Source organism: Loxodonta africana, chromosome 10 (genome assembly GCF_030014295.1).
Source record: "Loxodonta africana isolate mLoxAfr1 chromosome 10, mLoxAfr1.hap2, whole genome shotgun sequence".
Classification (NCBI taxonomy): domain Eukaryota; kingdom Metazoa; phylum Chordata; class Mammalia; order Proboscidea; family Elephantidae; genus Loxodonta; species Loxodonta africana.
Window position 1 is genome coordinate 43,720,279 of NC_087351.1, and position 19,917 is coordinate 43,740,195.

Genomic DNA, 19,917 nt, shown 5'->3' on the forward strand with positions numbered 1-19,917 from the left:
TTTATGTTCCATAAGCCAAATAAGTGCTTTAGACTCTGTTTTGAGGCCTCCTGTGATTTGACTTCCCTCTTCTTTCTACTGCAGAAGCTCTGGTGGTGCAGTGGTTAAAGTGCTTTACTGCTAACCAAAAGGTTAGTGGTTTGAAAACACCAGCTGTTCTGTAGGAGAAAGATGTGGCAGTCAGCTTCCATAAAGGTTTACAGCCTTGGAAACCCCATGGAACAGGTCGCTGTGAGTTGGAAATCCACGCAGCGGCAGTGGATGTGGATTTGGGGGGGGGGGGGCGGGGGGCGGGGCCTACTTCCCAGTAAACCCCTCCACATAGCCTGGAATGCCTCTTAAAAACATATAAACTTCCCATCCCCCTTTCCTCGATGTACTTTTCTGAGTCTGTCTTTACACACATTTGACTCTCATCTAAAATGTCTTTCCTCCCCAATTAGTGGGTGCAAAAACCCGGCATACCCATTAAAAGCTATCTAGTTTAATGTCTATTCCATGACATCTTCCCCATACCCTTAGGTGGGAATCATTTCTCCCTTCTTGGAATTACATAGCATTTTATCTGGACCGCTGCTATAGCACTTACCGTGTTCTTTGTTTGAAACCTGTGTACCTGTGTTATCTTCTTGACCAGACTGTTACTCCTTAGAGGGCTGGCTAGGCTTTGTTTCATTCATCTTTATATTTCTCATAGTGCCAAACTCAGTGCCTTCCCGCAGCTACTCAGGAAATACTGAATCAAGGAGTGAGTATTTTATCTCTGAGTCTGTATTATCTGTCCAACTAGGCTGTAGTTTGAATGCAAGAATTTTTCCTGTTCACCATAGTGTCTCTTAGAGCAGCTTGGGCAGTGGCTTATATAATTAATAAGGAGCCCTGGTGGCACAGTCATTAAGCACTCAGCTGCTAACCAAAAGGTCAGCAGTTCAAACCCACCAGTGGCTCTGTGGAAGAAAGATGAATAAATGACAAAGCTAGTCTGATTAGTTACTACCTTTTCTGTGAAAAGATTTGTTGCTTCTGTATCTGTTATCATTATGTTCAGTCCTGTGACACCCTTCCTTCTTGTCCTCCCCACCCCGTCTGTCTGCTTTCATTCACGTTTTTTCTACGTGTAAGTTAAAGGAAACTTTTTTTTTTTTTTTTTTAACACATTTTATTTCACTCCCCCTCTGGGAGAAAAATTCTTTCCTTTTGGTTATTTATTTATGCTATCTTTTTTTTTCCCCCCTGTACCATATATACTATCCTTGTGGTCAGTTGCTACCTTTTAGTATTAACCTTGTTTCAATATCTGGGATAATAATATGCACTCATGCACTTGCTGTTTGGTTACCTGCAGGCTCTGTATTAAATTACTAGTGAGAATCGCTAGCATTACTCCACTGTAAGACAACAATAAGAAATTCTCTTATTTACTTGCAGCAATGTTGAGCAAGTTGCTGACAACCTCCCTGATTTTTTAGCCTTACCTATGGAACACCTGTCTACCCCACAGACTTGTAAGGATCAAATGAAATTATGAATGCGAACGCTCCTTCTAAATGTATGGAGGTTTTTAAGAACTACTGAACACTTTTAGAGGAAGTTTGTTTTTGTTTGTTTGGGGGGGGTGTTGAAATGTGAATTCGAAAGAACCTTTACATCAACTTCCATTTCTCCAAGCCGTGTTCATTATGAAATTAAATGCTTTACACTTAGAAAGAGACATCCTTTTGGAAAATTCTTGGAAGCAGAATTGTACAAGCAAGAAGATCCTCTTTCTGAATGCTAATTAGCAACTCTGTGTGTGTGTTCCGTTTCATTCCATGGGGTGGACGACAAGCTCATTATAAGAAGAAACTTAAAAACAAAGCATTCTTGTTTGTGTTAAAAGCATTGTATAGCAACAACAGAGATAAATGTGTTGACAGCACTATTAGTGGTTAATGATTTAAATTTGAGCTCACGTGGACCACTGAATCATTACATACTACATAGAACCATTGCTAGTAGTTATAGTCATTGCTGGGGGGAAAGGAGACAGGATAAAGTATGGGAAATAACCAGTTATGCCCGCCCCCACCCCCCCCACCCAGTGCTGTTGAGTCAATTCTCACTCATAGCGACCCTGTAGGACAGAGTAGAACTGCCCCCATAGAGTTTCCAAGGAGCGCCTGGAGTATTCGAACTGCTGACCCTCCGTAGCACTTAACCACTACACCACCAGGGTTTCCAATCAATTATAGTCTTTGTATTTGCTCTTGTCTTGTTCAACTTGCCAAGGGGAGCAGCAGAGTTGTCAGTGTTGGCTTTGTTTTGTTATTTTTCTTAATCTTTGTTTTTTTATTGTTGTTAGGGATACGGTTTGCTGGGTTTTTGCTTGTTGCTTATTTGTTTAGCTTGTATATTGGTTGTTGCCTTATGCTGAATTGGGTAGATTCCAGGGTTGACTTTTTTTTCCCCAATGCATACTGATGAACTCTTAGGAATTATTGAAAATTTAACTGGTCTTCCATAGTAGAAAAGGATTAATATTTCTTTGGGGAACATTGTAATTCCCTTGAAAACTTTGAAAATATATGCACAGTGCTAGTATTTGAATAGGGGCCCTGGTGGCACAACGGTTAAGTGCTTGGCTGCTCACAGAATGCCAGAGGCTGGAACCATATTCATTCTGATTCAAATTCCTGCTGAGAATTTGCATTTCTAAGAAGACCCCTCCTGAGAATTTGCATTTCCATCCCAAATATACTCAATCAGAATCTATAGTTCAAGAGGATCCCCAGGTGATTCTTATTTATAACTTCATGGGAACTTGTTAGAAATGCAAATTATCTGCCAGAGGGCAAGGAGACTCAGGTGATCAAGTCTATAGAGATCAGCTACCGGGAACAGGATTTCTGTCCTCTAATTCTGACAGTCAACTTAGTAAAAATCCATACTACCACAAGGCAAATTGTACTGTCACTAAACTTAGAAACAAAATATTTACATTGTAGATAAGCAGCTGTGCAAGTATATTTTGTGTCCTGAGGAGTAATGAATGGAGGAGTTTATTTTGATATGATAGAGTTATGGAAAAAGTACCTCTTCACTTTAATAAGTAAAGATTGATGCAGGAGTGAAAATTTTGGAAGTTACTCTTATAATAGAAGGGACAAGAACTGAGTAGCTGAGAGGGAAGCCATATGGCTCCTTTTTTATTCTCTTCTCTTTTTCTTCCAGGGAATGGCACAGAAAACAGCCAGGCAGTCCCAGTCTGGGTCCTATTCTGATATCTTAAACTCCTAGAGAAAGAGAAGCTACTGTGTATGGCAGAATTAACTAGCTAATATCCTAAATATCCATGGGTTTAATAGAAGCTGTACTTACAAGAAAGCTTCACTCTAAAGAAAGAGGGAAAGCCAGAGGTCTTTCTGTCTCTTATTTATTTAAATGAGATGGGGTGGGAATTTTAAATTAAGCCACGTTGGTATTTCAGTCATTGTTGAAAGTGAAAGACATGTATTGCTTATGAAAAGTTTTGAGCCTATTGCCACAGCACCTGAACTTCGATTAGTTAGTTGCTCATCAAAGATTCTTGAGAAAAAGCTGTGTATGTCCACCCTAGTATTTTTCCCCCATCAGCAGTTTCCTTGGCTTAATCAGTGTCTCTTTTATGGCAACACTCTTTGACTGCCAATTTGGACAGTGGTTTTTCTAATATGAAAATCTATTGGGGATGGAGGGTAAGCAACTTATTGTTGCCATGTTAAATAAGTCAGTGGACATTGTTGAAATAGCTTGCTTGATTGTCAGGTGTTCACGCTTTCAAAGCAATAGGAACATAGTGATTTTACTTAGATAAACTAAATAATGTCTTTTTTATTTTTTGTTTTCAAATCATTGCTATTTTTTCCCTCTTCTTAATTGCTTTCAAAATTGTAAGAATAGTTCTTTAAAGGTGTTCAACTCCTTCTCTTTTGGAAAAGATTGAAAAGTCCCCAAAAGATATTTGGTTACTTTGGATTTTAGTGCTATATTTTCCCTACAATTTTACAATTTATAATGACCTTAAAGTTTAAAGCCAGGAACATGCTATACCTTAAAGGGGAAGAGCTATGTCATAGCCTTTTCTAGTATTCAGGATATTAAATCCTCATTTATATTTTCAGTTTCCAGAATGGAACCTTAAAGGTATCAGTCAGTATTTGACTTCTTCCAGGGACACTGTATTTCCTGCAAATGTTATAATTAACGGATGTTGTTGTTAGGTGCCCTCGAGTTGGTCCCGGCTGATAGTGACCCTGTGTACCACAGAACGAAACACTGACATGATTAATGGATACTTATATGGTTTGTTTTTTTTTCATATGGTATAGAAGAGAGTTATTATTTTATTCATCAAACTATAAAAATACTTTCCAAAATAAATTTGTTTTATTGTTACACAAATTGCAGTCAACTGCTAAAGATTAGAAACTGTATTCCAGGGTTTTATCTTTTAGGGCTTTCTTGATATCTCAGTCTGAAACTTCAGTCCTTGTTAGGTTGGCAATGAAATTGATAAAATTAAATATAAAACTTTTGGTTAATGAGCAACATTTCCAATTTAAATTTAGAAAGAAATAAACTCTTTAGGGCTCTTTTGCATTTGACTTAACATATAAGTAGAAGTTATGGTGTATCAGTTAACAATTTAAAGAAACAGCCTGAGAACTGAGAACTTCTCAGCACTGATATGAAGAGGCTCAGGATTTTAAAGGCTTCTCCAAATGATTCTGACTAATCAAGTCTCAGACCAACCCATCTGATGTTTGAATTCCTTGAATTCCTACTAGATTGTCATCTACCTGTGTTTGGATAGGAAGTTTCCAAGATAATTCATTTAGTCTTGTCGTTTAAGAATTTCTGGGTATATTCTTCATGATAGACTATACCACTGAAATTCCTTAAGGTCTTAAATTCATTGAATATTATAATAACCAATATGTTGTCAAGGTCATATTAAAAACTGCTTTTAAACCCATTAAACATTTATTTGTATAGAAAGTACGAGTCCCACAATCTCTTATTTAAAAAAGTTTTGCTCTTGGTCATAGATTTTAGAAACTTGATCATGATATGAAGTATGGATCTGAAGAATAGCTTCACATCTCAAAACTTTTCCATATAAAGTCTAAGCCCCTATTCCAACAGCTCCTAAAATATACCTGGTTAAATAATGTTGGGCAATCAGAGAGGAGTAGTTCTCATCTCTGTAGTTTCTATTGGATAGAGAGTGTGTATAAAAAGGAATGTGTTCCATTATTAAACAAACACTCTTGGGCAGTAGGCCACTGCGAGCATAGACAGGCTAAGCTATATATGTGTCTAATAGAATTTTAAATACAAAATATTAAATCTAAGAGTCCAGCATTAACAGATGCTCACAGAAGAGAAAAAGAGTTTTCTGAGTTATAGAGACATATGAATAAAAAGTAGGCTCCCCAAGGTATTTACTGATCAACATGAAGATGGATTCGAGTCTGGAAAGGAGGCAGGATTTTATTGTAATTTTGCTGGAAACATCAGAGGGAGGGAGAGAGAGAGGAAGAAAAAATGAGCATGAATGAGCGTAAGTGAGCACAAATGAGTTGTGTGGTTCCAGCACAAGTTCTTTAAACCTCTGAAAGCATCTTGGACTTCATTGTACTGAAGAACCGGTCTTCGTCTTAAATAGAAGATCTGCATACAGATTCCTTTGGTGAACTTGATTTTTTTTAAATTAAAGTTCCAAAGTGCACATGCTCTCTCTTTCTCTCACCATTAACTTTGAAATACTGTGGTTTTCAGTAATTATTGTTGTCTTAGGCTGGGTTCTCTAGAGAAGAAAACCAGTGAAGCCTGTGTGTGTGTGTGCGCATGTGTGCGCACGCACATGTGCTTATGTGTATGTGTATAGAGAGAGAGAGAGAGAGAGAGATTTATTTCAGTGAATGGCTGACATGGTTGCAGAGGCTGGCAAGTCCCAAGTCTATGGTTCAAGCATCAGGCTGGAGGATAGTTTCATAGATGGCAATCATGGTGTGTCTTAGGGGTAACTATTTTTCAAGTCAAAGAACTCTATATTAAAAATGAATTTATGTTCATCATTTCTGGGATCTCTTAAATAATGTCATTATATCTGCATCAGATACTCATGTTTGAACCCTTATCCATTGCTGATGGGAATGTAAAACGTTATAGCCATTGTGAAAAACAGCATGATGATTCCTCAAAAGCTAAAAACAGAGCTACCGTGTGACCCAGCAGTTCCACTCCCGGGTAGATATATTCAAAAGACTTGAATGCACAGACTCAAACAGATACTTGTTTTCTTAGGCTGGGTTCTCTAGAGAAGCAAAACCAGTGAAGTGCGTGTGTATGTATGTGTGCGTGTGTGTGTGTGTATATATATATATAAAGACAGAGAGAGATCTCAACGAAATGGATCACACAGCTGTAGAAGCTGAAAAGTTCCAAGTCTGTGGGTCAGGTGTCAGGCTGGAAGCTTCTCCTGACTCACATAGCAGTAGGAGCCAATGAACCCAATATCGGCAGGTCAAAGGGCAGGCTGCTGGCTCACAGGCTTCAGAGGCTGATGAGTCCAAGATCAACAGGTACGATGATGGCAGGCTGCTGGCTCAAAGGCTGTAGAGGCTCACGAATTTGAAGATTGGTGGTACAGCAGACCATTGGCTCAAGTCCCAAGAACTTGAGGTCAAATGATGACAAATGGATGCAGAATCCAGAGCAAGCAAGCAACTTCACTAGAACATCCATGTATTTATTGGATGCAGGCCACACCGAGGAAACTCCCTTTACAACTGATTGGCTGAGCACATCAGATCACATCCTATAGGATGACTACATCATTACAAAACTGCCAAACTATATTATTACATAATTGTGAAACTACATTGTTACATAACTGCCAAATCACTGAGAATCATGGCCCAACTAAATTGACCCACAATCTTAACTATCACAGTCCACCCCTTGTCAACTTGGCACCTTTACACATTTTCTTAAACCATGCACAATATCTAAATAAAGACAATTACAAAGTCATACTTGTGCCTAACATGATACAACTAACATGCATACAACCAAAAATGTACTAGCCTTGTTTCCATCTTATATTTTATAAATGAAGAAGACAAAAATATTTGATGCCTACATACAAGGAAGAAATACACATCTTAGTCATCTAGTGCTGCTATAACAGAAATACCACAAGTGGATGGCTTTAACAAAGAGAAACTTATTTTCTCACAGTCTAGTAAGCTAGAAGTCCAAATTGAAGATGTTAGGTCCAGGTTAAGTCTTTTTCTTTCAGCTCTGGAGGAAGGTCCTTTTCATCAATCTTCCCCTGGACTAGGAACTTCTCCAAGCAGGAACCCCAGGTCCAAAGGACTGTGCTCTGGCCCCTGTGCCTCCTTCTTGGTGGTATGAGGTCCCTCCTTCTCTGCTTGCTTCCCTTTCGTTTTATCTCTTCTAAGGTGAAAGGTGGTGCAGGCCACACCCCAGGGAAATTCCCTTTACATTGGATCAGGGATGTGATCTTAGTAAAGGTGTTACAATCCCACTCTAATCCTCTTTAACAAAATTACAATCGCAAAATAGGGGACAACCACACAATACTGGGAATCATGGCCTAACCAAGTTGACACATATTTCGGGGGGATACAGTTCAATCTATGACAATGCAGAACAATACTAGTCTTCGTTTCTGCAACTGGTCACATGGTTGTAACTGGTATTTAGAACTACCTTCTTCCGCTACCCATTCTGTATTCTCTTTACCCTCAGGAAGGACCTCAGTTAGTCATGGTTCTTTCCCTGGTGGGGTGACCCAAACCTTCATTCCTGAAGGGTCTGGGCCATTAGTAGTCATATCGGAATTGGTTTGCTATAGTTTTCCGTTGATATTAATCACATGGCCTGGTAGTACTAAGAGATGCCCTGAAGGATCTCCTGTGTTCCAGTCATACTCTTCTTTACCTCCATTATGTAATATCAATCCAGTTCCCCTTGGTAATGAGGATCAATCATACCAGCCAGTATGGTAACTCCTTTCTTTACCTCTTGATGCAGAGGCACGAAGAGCCCAAAGTGGCCAGGTGGCATTCTTAACTTCCAGTTCAGTGGAATCTGTGTTGTGTCTCTAGGTGGGAGCATTCCTTCTTTGGGATCTCAGACTTCTAGACCTGCAGAGCATAGGGTTGTGGAGACAGGAAGCAAAAACCTTGCGAGCGGGTCACTAGGGATACTAATAAATGGTGCCACTCCCGTTTCCACCCCTCGATTCCTGGAATCACGAATCCTGGCTGCAGGAGAAACAACACTATATATCGGATGCTGGTTTAGAGCATATACAGTCTCCTGGAAAACATTGCCCTGACCTTGCAAGGTATCGCCACCTAGTTGACACTGTAGTTGTGTCTTTGGAAGGACATTCCATCATTCTGTCAAGCCAGCTGCTTCAGGATGGTGGGGAACATGGTAAGACAAGTGACTTCCACTAGCCTGGGCCCATTGCTGCACTTCATTTTCTTTAATCTGAGGCAGTGCTGTGTGGGATACCATGATGGTGGATAAGGCATTCTGTAAAACCACAGATGATAGTTTTGGCAGAAGCATCGCATGCAGGGAAAGCAAATCTGTATCCAAACTGTGTCTATCCCAGTAAAAACAAAATGCTGCCCTTTCCATGATGGAAGTGGTCCTGCGTAATCAACCTGCCACCAGGTTGTTGGCTGATCGGCTCGAGGAATGGTGCCATATCAGGGACTCAGTGTTGGTCTCTGCTCCTGGCAGACTGGGCATTCAGCAGTGGCTGGAGCCAAGTTGACCTTGGTGAGTGAAAGTCCATGTTGCTGAGCCCATGCATAACCTCCATCCCTGCCACCATGGCCAGTTTTTTCATGAGCCCATTGGGCAATGACAGGAGTAGCTGGGGAAGGTGAATGATTGGTTTCCATAGAATGTGTCGTCATACCCACTTGATTGTTAAAATCTTCCTCTGCCAAGGTCACCCTTTGATGAGCATTCACATGAGACACAAATATCTTCTCTTTGGCTCGTTCACAGAGGTCTATGCATAAACATCTTTAACATAACCTCCTTCTCACCATTTTCCAGTCACGTTCTTTCCAGTTCCTTACCATCCAGCCAAACCATTGACCACAGCCCATAAATCAGTATATAGTCACATATCTGGCCATTTCTCCTTCCAAGCAAAATGAACAACCAGATGCACTGTTTGAAGTTCTGCCCATTGGAAGGATTTCCCTTCACCGCCATTCTTCAGGGAGGTCCCAGAGTGATGCTGTAGTGCTACCACTGTCCATTTTCGAGTGGTGGGCCTCTTTGGATTTTGGAGGCAACATATCCCTTGTTGGGGTGTGCTACTGTGGCCCATTTAGCAAATGACTTGAAAAGCTGCTTGTTTTGAGTGTGGCCCAGAACAAGAAATGCACTGCAACAGATTCAGGCTGCCGGAAAGCCACTGTGCCACTTGGGCCATATGATCCAGCTGATCCAATTGTGCTTGAAGTGTCAGTGGCATATAGAGGTACTGTTTGGAATCTTTAGTAGGCCCCTATTGATGAATCACGCACAGATCCTTAGGATTTTGGAGCAAAGCCCCATCATCCTCTGAAGGTAACTACTCTCCTAAGAGAAAAAACTTTTGGCTTGTTACTGGCCTTAGTAGAGACTGAGCACTTAGCCATCGTCCAGGAAGTCAGCATACAGCTTCAGTCACCGATCTTGAACTGGGTATTTGTCTGACCCACGGAGTCATAAAGTCGGATGTGCACAGCAGCACTCCATCATTAAATGGAAGTAGTATATATGAGATCAGGCCTGAGCAGGAACTGAAGGCATAAGTAAGTTGCATGAGGAAGTGACTCAAATGCCCATGGTGTCAACTCTTGTCACATTGACTGCACTCTCCCAGTCTGCACCAGTTGGCCTCATGGAGAGTTCATTATGATCAATTGACTGAGGACAAGAAAACTGGTCCCTGTTTTCAGGTACCAGGAGATGTATTAATTTGTTCAAGCAATGAAACCACATCTGGAGCAGCAGTTACAGTTGAACTCACCACCTGGTTAAGTTTACAGTAATCCTCTGTCATTCCCCATGATCCATCTTTTTTTTGCACAGGCCAAATAGGCAAGTTAAATGGGGTTGTGGTGGTGATCACCACCCCTGCGTTCTTCAAGTCCTTGATGGTGGCAGTAGTCTCTACAATCCCTCCAGGAATGCAGTATTGCTTTTGGTTTACTATTTTCCTAGGTAGGGGCAGTTCTAATGGCTTCCACTTGGCTTTTCCTATCATAGTAGCCCTTACTCCACTTGTCAGGGATGCAACGTCTGTGTTCTGCCAGTCGCTGAGTCTATGTATTTAAGCTATGCATTCCAGAACTGGGGAAATCACTACAGGATGAGTTCAGGGACCGACTGGACCCTTTGTAAGACAAACCTGAGCTAAGGCTCCATTAATAACCTGACCTCCATACACCCACACTCTGGCTGGTGGGCCACAGTGACATTTTGGGTCTCCTGGAATTAGTGCCAGTTCAGAGCCTGCATCTAGTAATCCCTGAAAAGCCTGATTATTTCCTTTTCCCCAGTGAATAGTCACTCATAAAAAGCCATAGATCCCTTTGGGGAAGGCTGGGAAAAGATGAACAGTAGAAAATTTTGGCATTGTAGTGGGAACCTTCCTCAAGGGTAGCTGTCCTCCCTTTCATTGGATGTGTGGTGGGTTTATAAACTGGCTCAAGTCTGGGAATTGATTGAGGGGCCATAGCACTCTATTCTGGCAATTTGAGTTAGACTGCCATTCACTTGACCTAGAATTCTACTCCTAGGGACACCATCACTAAACAGCCAACACTATAAGTTCATACAAGTCAAACTATACTGATGACTGTGTTTGCTTCATTGTCCATTACGGTAACCATGCCCACCTTGTCTTTGTCGATTGAGTGCTGCCACTTGGCCCCTACCACCATGGGGACCAAACATCCCCATTGTAGTTATGTCTTAATTCAGTTAGGGCAGTTTCCACTGACAAATTTGACTTACATAAAATAACAATCACAGTAATCTTCCAGGATGCTGGGGCTTGCTTCTCAAATTTGTTCCTCACCGCTGTGGTAAAAGATGTGTTCTCTGGGTACTCAGTGTGAGTCTGTGGGTCTAACCTGATAAATCCACTCTAATATGACAATTTCCCTAAGCCTTTGGATACCTTCTTCTATAGTATACCAAGGCAGGTCTGCTACTTCAGCTTGATTTAGTGTAGACCATAGCATAATCCATGCTTCAACAAACCAATCAAATAAAGTATTAGATCATTTCCTAACCTCTTGAGCTGAAACATTTAATGGAGAATCTGTGTTTAGTGGGCCCATATCAATAAACTCAAACAGATCCAATTTTATGTTCCTTGCACCATTATCCCACACCCTTAATAGCCATTCCCACACATATTCCCCAGGGTTCTGTTTGTACATATTTTAAAAGTCAAGCAGTTCTTCTGAAGTGTAGCATACCTCCTCTTGGATCACACTTTATACTTCACCTTTTGTGGCTTTCTGGGACTTAAGTCTAGTTATAGGTCTAGAAGCAAAAATGAGTGGCAAGGGTGGGTCCTGGGGACATTCATCAGTGTCTTATAAAGTATCTACCTCAGGAGATGCCCCGGATGCTGCCCCATGCACTGCCCCAGGCAATATCTGAGATTAAGACTCTTCAGATATAATAAAATATTATAGCTTGGTTAATTTCATCAACTGGAGGTGGAGAGGGTAATGGTTTTCCTGGGGAGCGTGGCTTAGTAGACAAAGATGGAGTAATCACTTCAGATGGGAGTAAGATGGTTGGTTCTATTGGCAGGAGTGATGCAATAGATTTTAGGGGCTCAGTATTCCTAGCTTCCTGATTATCTGTTCATATGTCCCAATCCCAAGTTTCAAAATCCCCTTTCTTCCCAATCAGTGCCTTCACTTTAACTTCAAATACCATTTGAGGTTGGGAATTTAGTTGGCACTGTAATTCAGTCACTCTTACAAAAAGACTCTGGGTTTGGTTTTCAGCAACATCAGCTCTGTTACTTCAAGAAATAAGGCTTTCCTTCACGGCATAAGTGGCAGCTTTGAGGTCTTTCCTGAAATACTTACTTGAATTGTGACCCTGAAGCCCTGGGGCCATCTCTTACTTTCACTGCTTTGTCTAGCAAAAGTAGGACCAACCAACTAGCTTCCCTATACTTTTCATTCTGACAGAATTATAGAAAAGTATCAAACATGCAATAACCACAAACTTCTCTTCTCACCAATACTTGATCTATTGGTGGTGATATTTTACATATTAATATTGCCATTGATTAGCAGCACTCTCTTTATTATTAAAGGCAGAATCATAAGTGCCTTTAATACTAGTCAGACTTGAGAGCCAATTTAGAAAACTTATCCTTATGGTTTTGTTTCTTTAGAACTGCTCTTTGTACCAAATGTCTTAGGCTGGGTTCTCTAGAGAAGCTAGAGAATATATATACAGAATATATACACACACACACACACACACACACACACATATACTTAGAGAAAGAGAGAATGGAGATTTATTTCATGGAAATGGCTCATGCGATTGTAGAGACTAGCAAGTCCCAAGTCCATGGGTCAGACATCGGGCTGGAGGCTCTCCTGACTCACATAGCTGTAGAGGCTGATAAACCCAATATTGGCAGGTCAGACATCAGTCCGCTGTTTCATGGGCTGTAGAGGCCAATGAATCCCAAGATCAGCAGGCAATATAGCAGGTCGCTGGCTCAAGTCCAAGAAGTGGAGGTAGGGTGATGACAAGCTGGATCCAAGATCCAGAGCAAGCAAGCAAGCTTTGCCAGAACATATATATATTAGATGCAGGCCACATCCCCCAAGGAAACTCCCCTTACAACTGATAGGCTGACTGCATCAGATCACATCCTGTAGGATGACTACATCATTACATAACTGCCAGCCATTGAGGATCATGGCCTAGCCAAGTTGACACACAACTTTAACTATCACAATTGTGTTTCCTAATTCCTTTTGGCAGAAATTGACATAATTTCCTATAACAAAACTCATTTCTGAAGTCAGCAAAATAAGGATTGATCTTTAAATTAATAGACTTTATTACTAAAGTCAGTTCTGTTGGAAGGGAACTCGAGTCCAAAACAGTGAATTACCAAGGAATTATTTATATTTCTGCTGACATACGGTCTCTGAGTACTTCATGAAGTGAATTGACCTTTTTAAATCATCTTTTACTTAAGCTGATACTAACTTTAGTGCTCATTTCTTGATCTTACAGCAAATAATGTTTATTATCCAGGAAGTTTGAGGGTGGCAGAGGAGAAAGACAAGAGAGATTTAAGAAATACCAAAGCTAAAATCTATTTTATGGTTGATAATAATTTTATTATGTGTTTGGTATCGTTTATGTTAAGCCAGCAAAAGTTGAATGATGATTTTCTTTTGGTGCAAGTAAATCTCTAAATATATCAAGGATAATCAGCAACACTAAATATTAAAGTACTGTGCACATTAAGAATAGCAGCTGTTGTGTTCTTTTAAGTTCTTAGTTGACTTGACATTGATGTGCTCAAGAGTTGCAAGGCATAGAATTATTCCTCCCGGTGTAATTCTGAGCAGATTTTGTTTTAAATATTTATTAGGTTCCATCACTGAAATTCTCACTCAAGCATGGGAATTAGATACAGTCTATGCCCTGGAGACTTAGAACGGCATAGTTGAGTGCTTCCACACTGGTGTAATTGTGATCAGCCTAACATCTGGAATAATCAGTTCTAAATGTTTAACTACTTTGAACTCTGACCCAAATCCTGATATGCAGTTATAAATAGATTTTCCTCTTAGTAGGCAAAATATTTAATAATTAGGACCATACTGTAATTACTTTTTAGGGTATTTACACATTTCCTACAAACCTCCAAACAATCTTTTATAATAAATTTTAGTTGATAAAAACCTCTTCAAATATTACAACTTGGGTAATAGCATTAAAAAGACATTAGTTACTTGGACTCAGACATTTACTGTAGAAACAGAGAATTCTCTATGGAATTCTTAAGATAGATATTTTATGGTACTGTATTTTTCCCCCCCAAAAATAATTCTACTTATTGCAAACTGAACATTCTTTATGTTGCTGCTGACATTTCCTTTTGGTCAGTAGAGGGAGCACAAGTTTTCTAGCAAACCCTCAATCACAGAACTGAAGTGACGTCATTCGTTAGTGAAGATGTTAAGGGGGGAAATTCTTGGCCAGTTCATATTGGTTCATGTTCCATGAGTCATGAGAAAAATTAAAACTTTACCAAGCTGAAAGCCAAGAACCATAAAGATAAAATGTGATATCATTTATAACTTTGGAGACCTATTTTAAGCTGAGAAATACATTAACAAGAAAAAGTTGACATAACTCCTTTAAAATTTAAAAATCTGAGTTGTGATACAGATTGAGTCTGATGATTAAATTTGATTTTACTGGAAGTTCTGTTTGTCTTGATTTCTTTATCATTAATTCTGAGGGTCAGTCTAGGGCCACCTGAAATGGCTTACTTAAGTGACATACCAAATTTTGGTGCAATAAAAGTGGTAGTGATTTATGTGTAGGCCAGTTAAGTTTTTGTATTCTTTGAAAAGGACTAGAATTTTTTTTCAGGACAGTGTCTCAAAGGCTGATTGCATTGTGATTAAACCCTTGGATAGAGATAGGTAAGATAGATAGCTGCCTATGAGTCAACTCCAACTCATGGTGACCCTTTGTACAACAGGATGAAACATTGCCTGGTCCTGCGTCATCCTCCCAATTGCTAACATGTTTGAGTCCACTGTTGCAGGCATGTGCCAATCCATGTCATCAAGGGTCTCCTTCACCTTCACTGGCCTTCTACTTCACCAAACATGATGTCTCTTCCAGCAGTTGATCCCTCGTGATGACATCTGCAAAGTTAGACAGTGTTCTGTTGTGATCCATAAGGTTTTCATTGGCTAATTTTCAGAAGTAGGTCACCAGCCTTTCTTCCTAGTCTGTCTTAGTCTGGCAGCTCTGCTGAAACCTGTCCACCGTGGATGACCTTGCTGGTATTTGAAATACTGGTGCCTTAGCTCCCAGCATAACAACACGCATGCCACTACGGTATGACAAACTGACACACATACAAATCTTGCACCAAAAGTTTTTCTGTAAATGTGGTTGGTAGTTCTAATGGAATATTTACTTGTTTTTTTGAGCTTTTGGTGGGCCATGTAAGATGATCATTGTCTTTGTCAAAATTTGTTATTAGCTGACGTATGAATGGTGTTACTCGGACTACTCTACAAAGAAACTCAGATGTCAGGGATGCTTATTTATGATACTGTGTTAGGCGTAAGTAGAGAGAAAACCAAGTCACTTTAATCCCTCTCTCTAGGATCTTATAACTATGGAAATAATGTCATCAAACATTTTTATAACACTTCTACATTATTTTTTTATTTTTTATTTGCAGTGCAAATAGGTTCATTTTTATAGACGAGTCAATTGAGATATATTGAGATTCAGTGAGTTATTCAAGGTTGTACAGTACATCAGTACTGTCAACAAAACCTGAATCCAGAGCTCTTTACTCCTACTTCAAGGGGTTACTAATTAAAAGTTCATTTTGCAATAATCTAGGAAAATCATTAAATCATCGATCCTTTGTTAAGCGCCAATTTGTGCAAGGCATTGTGACATTACTTTTATTTGAGAAAATCGTACTTGTTCAAGAAGCTATATTGTATGATGAAATACAAATAATTGACAAAGGCTGTTTAAAACAATAGCATATTTACACCATGTGAAAACCGAGGGTACTTTTGAAGGCTAATGCAATAGAGTGTCACCGAAGTAAAAAGTTAAGAAGAGGATTTGGAGGAAATAGCCAACGGGGTTGCCTGTTCACATGTGAAGAGAATGGCTCTGAGATTGAGGAGTATACTTCTTGGAGGAGGTAGCATTTCACATTCCCTTAGATAACATTGCTGCGGCAGTCAGGTTGAGCAGGGTGGGTAGAGTAAATCAAAGCAGAAGGCTGTAGTGATCAATGCAGTTGAATGAGCTGCCTGACAGCAAATATGAGAATGGCCTTCCAGTAACTTCTAAGATAGTTTATGAATAAGATTAATAAAGATAGTAATAATGACATTATTAACAACAGCTGCCATTGATAGTTTACTCTGTGTCTGGGCATCATGGCAAGCATCTTATGTACATTAGTTTGTTATTTCTAACCTATGACCTAAGTATCCCAGTTATATTTTGTAGGGGAGAAAACCGAATCTAAGAAAGTTTAAGTCATTATCCTGGTCACATAGGAAGTCATATAGGGAATCAATTCCAGAGCTAATACTTCTCTAACTTGAGTACCAAATAGACCTTCCTTCTAAAGGAGTAATAATCTGCCCTCACACCCCATATTGACTTAATTTGTTTTTGCTATAAAATTACTTAAGTATAAACATAAATTCCTTAAGTTTATGTAAGTTAAAAAAATGAATTAAATATAGGCAAAGCTTACAAAATCAGCAAAATTTATATTAATGGCATTAATATAAAAGATTTTTTTGCAGAAACAAAAATGTTGATTACAAGATGAATTTATAACTACTATTGCACAGGTCCTTTGAGTTTGGCATGCCTATATTATGACTTGATAACTTGGTTCTCCCACTGCTTTTCTTTATTCTAATTTATTTAAAATATTCCTTCAGACAGTACTCTGTGTTATCATTTGACCTTTACTTGGTACAATCGTTTATTTATTGTTAATCCTGCCACTATTTTCATTAGTTGTGACAAAGTACTGCCACTTTGTACAAATTTAATGGTTTTGGGCTTTGAAATATCATGGCAGTGTGTAGGTAGTTGTAGGTAATGGTTATCTAGGTGATGTAGAATATATTTGTTTTGTTTTTTTAGATTGTTTAAAAGAAACCACAAAGTTTAAGAAATTCACAGACTCTGAAATCATAACTAGGCCTCTGGAGTTTCACTTAAAGAAAAAATTGTACTGCACTTTCTCTCAAAACATTATATTCTAGAACTGCCTGGTTTCTGTAGGGTAACAGTAAAACAGTAGAGACCCAAAAAAGCCTCCATCTTCATCCAGTCAGTGCTGCTTTAGTTCAGCCCATCACCATTTTACATCTGAATTTCTGCCACAACCTCCGGTTTTACCCTCAGCAAACTTCTCTACAGTGTGTTCCACACTCGTGAGTTTTCTGTAGTACAAACTTCTAGGACTCAGCTTGGGAATCAGCTCTTTCAGGAACCTTTACCTATTGCTACTCCTTATCTCTTGCTTCCCCACTCCATCCATTGCCTTTACCATCTTCTCCCCCAAATTGAACTAGTTATCTTTCCTTCCTATACCTCTTTTATAACTTCATGATACCTTAGGCATATCTTTGTTATAATGCTTAGTACCTTGTATTGTAATCCTTAATTTGTTGGTCTCCCCAAGTAGACTATTTATTGAAAGTAAAACCCGCTGTGCATCTAACTAGCACATTGAATGGCAAGAAAATTCTGATGATATAGCTGTGACTCTGAATCACTGGACGGTCAGCTGTGGTTCTAGAAGCAAGGAGTTAAAGGGAGGCAAGGGCAAAGTAGACCTCATCTTTCCTATTCACTTATTTAAAATTTGTCTGAATTACCTAAATACATAATGTAACAGACCCTTTTAGAATGTAAGTAACATAAAATTGGAAGTAATCTTTCCATACACAATTAAAATATATCATCGTTGGTGTTTTGTTTATCTTTTGGTTAGGTGCCGTGATTGTCTCCACACCCCAGGACATTGCACTGATGGATGCACACAAGGGTGCTGAGATGTTTCGAAAAGTCCACGTGCCCGTAAGCGTTTACAGCTTCACTGTTGCAAAAACATGAAACTCTTTTAAGTGAAGAAGCAAATTGTTGAAAAAACTCAAGTTTTAATTTAGTTGTGTACAGAAATCTGTATGGAAATGTAGTGAAAATCCTAGTTCATCTTTATGGTTACTTTAAAACACACATATTAGTGCATACATGTATACATCATGTATTAATCAAAAAGAATTTTAAAACATCCTTTGGGTATGCGTTTTCTGAAGAAGTACTGTTTCTCTCACATATATGCATCTATCACTGAAAAAAACAACAAGAGTGTTTTAAGAAATGATTCAGAGAGATAGACTTAAGTAGAGCACCAGTGATGAAACAGGTGAAAAAGAAAACTTTTTTCCTTCCGTCTCTTGCAGTTTAACTCATGTACAGCCTACCTTCTAAGGAATAAGGATTTTAAAATATATAAATAAATAGAGAGTAAGGATTTTCCTACACAGCATGGCAAAATAAAACAGTAAAAATAAAATGAACAATTAAAATCACTTAAGGAGTGAAGTCATTAAGCAAAATGTATGTCATTAAGGGAAACCCTGGTGGTGTAGTGGTTAAGTGCTACGGCTGCTAACCAAAGGGTTGGCAGTTTGAATCCACCAGGCACTCCTTGGAAACTCTATGGGACAGTTCTACGCTGTCCTATAGGGTCACTATGAGTCGGAATTGGTTTGGTTTTGGTTTTATGCCATTAAGAGACTCAAATTGTTAGAGGTAGGCCATGAATTTTTTAGCAGCCAAGGGGAAGAAAACATAGTACCATACATATACCAAACCGCCTGTTTCCCCAGAAAGGAGTTGGATGCTCAGCAAAAGCAGAGCTGAGACCAGAGAAGTATATTTCCCCTAGGTTTCTCAGAGAGAAGAAACTGTGTATGCAGTGAACACATCCTCATTACCTTCTTTATAGTAAACAGAAGGTTCTTTCTAGTGTGCCTCAGCAAAAGCAATTGGAATTGTGCCAGTATACAATTTACAACAAGCATTTCAGTACAAGGCCAATGTGATGCATCCATCTCTATGGTTTGCTAGTGCTCTTGGTTAATTCAGGGATAGATCTGAAAGTTTATAGAGCAGAGCTTTTAAAACTCCAGCCCATAGATTAGCTTCAGCAGTCCCACAGTCTACCCCCCAAAACTGTACGCTCAAGTTTGTTTTGGTTTAGAGAGAATTCATAACTTCCATTGGGTTCTTCAGTGTGATCATGACACAGGGTAGGATTTAACGATGTATTAGAATGAGTAGATTTGTGAAAAGTGTGAAATAATAAGTCCAGTAGCATAGGGGTTGAGATGATCCTCGTCGACAAGGACCCCCAGTGCAGCTCTTCTCCCTTGCCACTTGGTGCAGAGCTGTGTGAACAGACCAGCCGTGGAGCTCTGCGTTGGATAGACATCCTTTTGTGAAAACCGAGGAGCCTGATAGGAAGATGCCTGTGTATTTACCTTCTGGGTGACCTGAGAGTATTCTTACTACAAAAAAAAAAAATTCTCACTAGCAGGATCAAAATTGTGTTCAAGAAGTATTTCATTTATTCACAGCTCTTCCATGTAGATAAACAAATGATCAAAAACCCCATGGTTTTCTTTGTTGTGAATTTTAGCTTGGGAAATTTTTTAAACAATGATAATCACATGTTCCCCTCAGACAGAAAACTGACTCAATACAGCACCTACAGCACTGCTAGCTTTGAACTTCCTATTATGCCCTCTAAAAGAAACGAGATACAAATAATGTATGCCCAGATAACTAAATATGGTTACTTATTATATGGGATTTTAAAATATAAATCAGAAAAAATTGGAGAGAGGGTTATTTACCAGAAATTATGATGTCAAGTTAACAACAAGTAATCCATAATCTTCCTTTCTGGCAGAAATTAGATAACTGGGCCAGTGGTCTGTTAAGGTCACTTCAAGGTCAAGATAATAGCCGTTC

The 19,917-nt window shown here is 39.3% G+C and overlaps 1 protein-coding gene across 6 annotated transcripts in view; it reads left to right on the forward strand.

Moving 5' to 3' along the window:
* NUBPL (NUBP iron-sulfur cluster assembly factor, mitochondrial) overlaps window positions 1–19,917 on the forward strand; it is a 245,809-nt gene that overhangs the window by 189,509 nt on the left and 36,383 nt on the right. For all 6 annotated transcript variants that reach the window (XM_003408450.4, XM_023546096.2, XM_023546098.2 and 3 more), the window contains one exon: window positions 17,870–17,955. In XM_003408450.4, coding sequence (XP_003408498.1) covers window positions 17,870–17,955 — 86 coding nt within the window. The remainder of the gene's footprint in view (window positions 1–17,869; window positions 17,956–19,917) is intronic.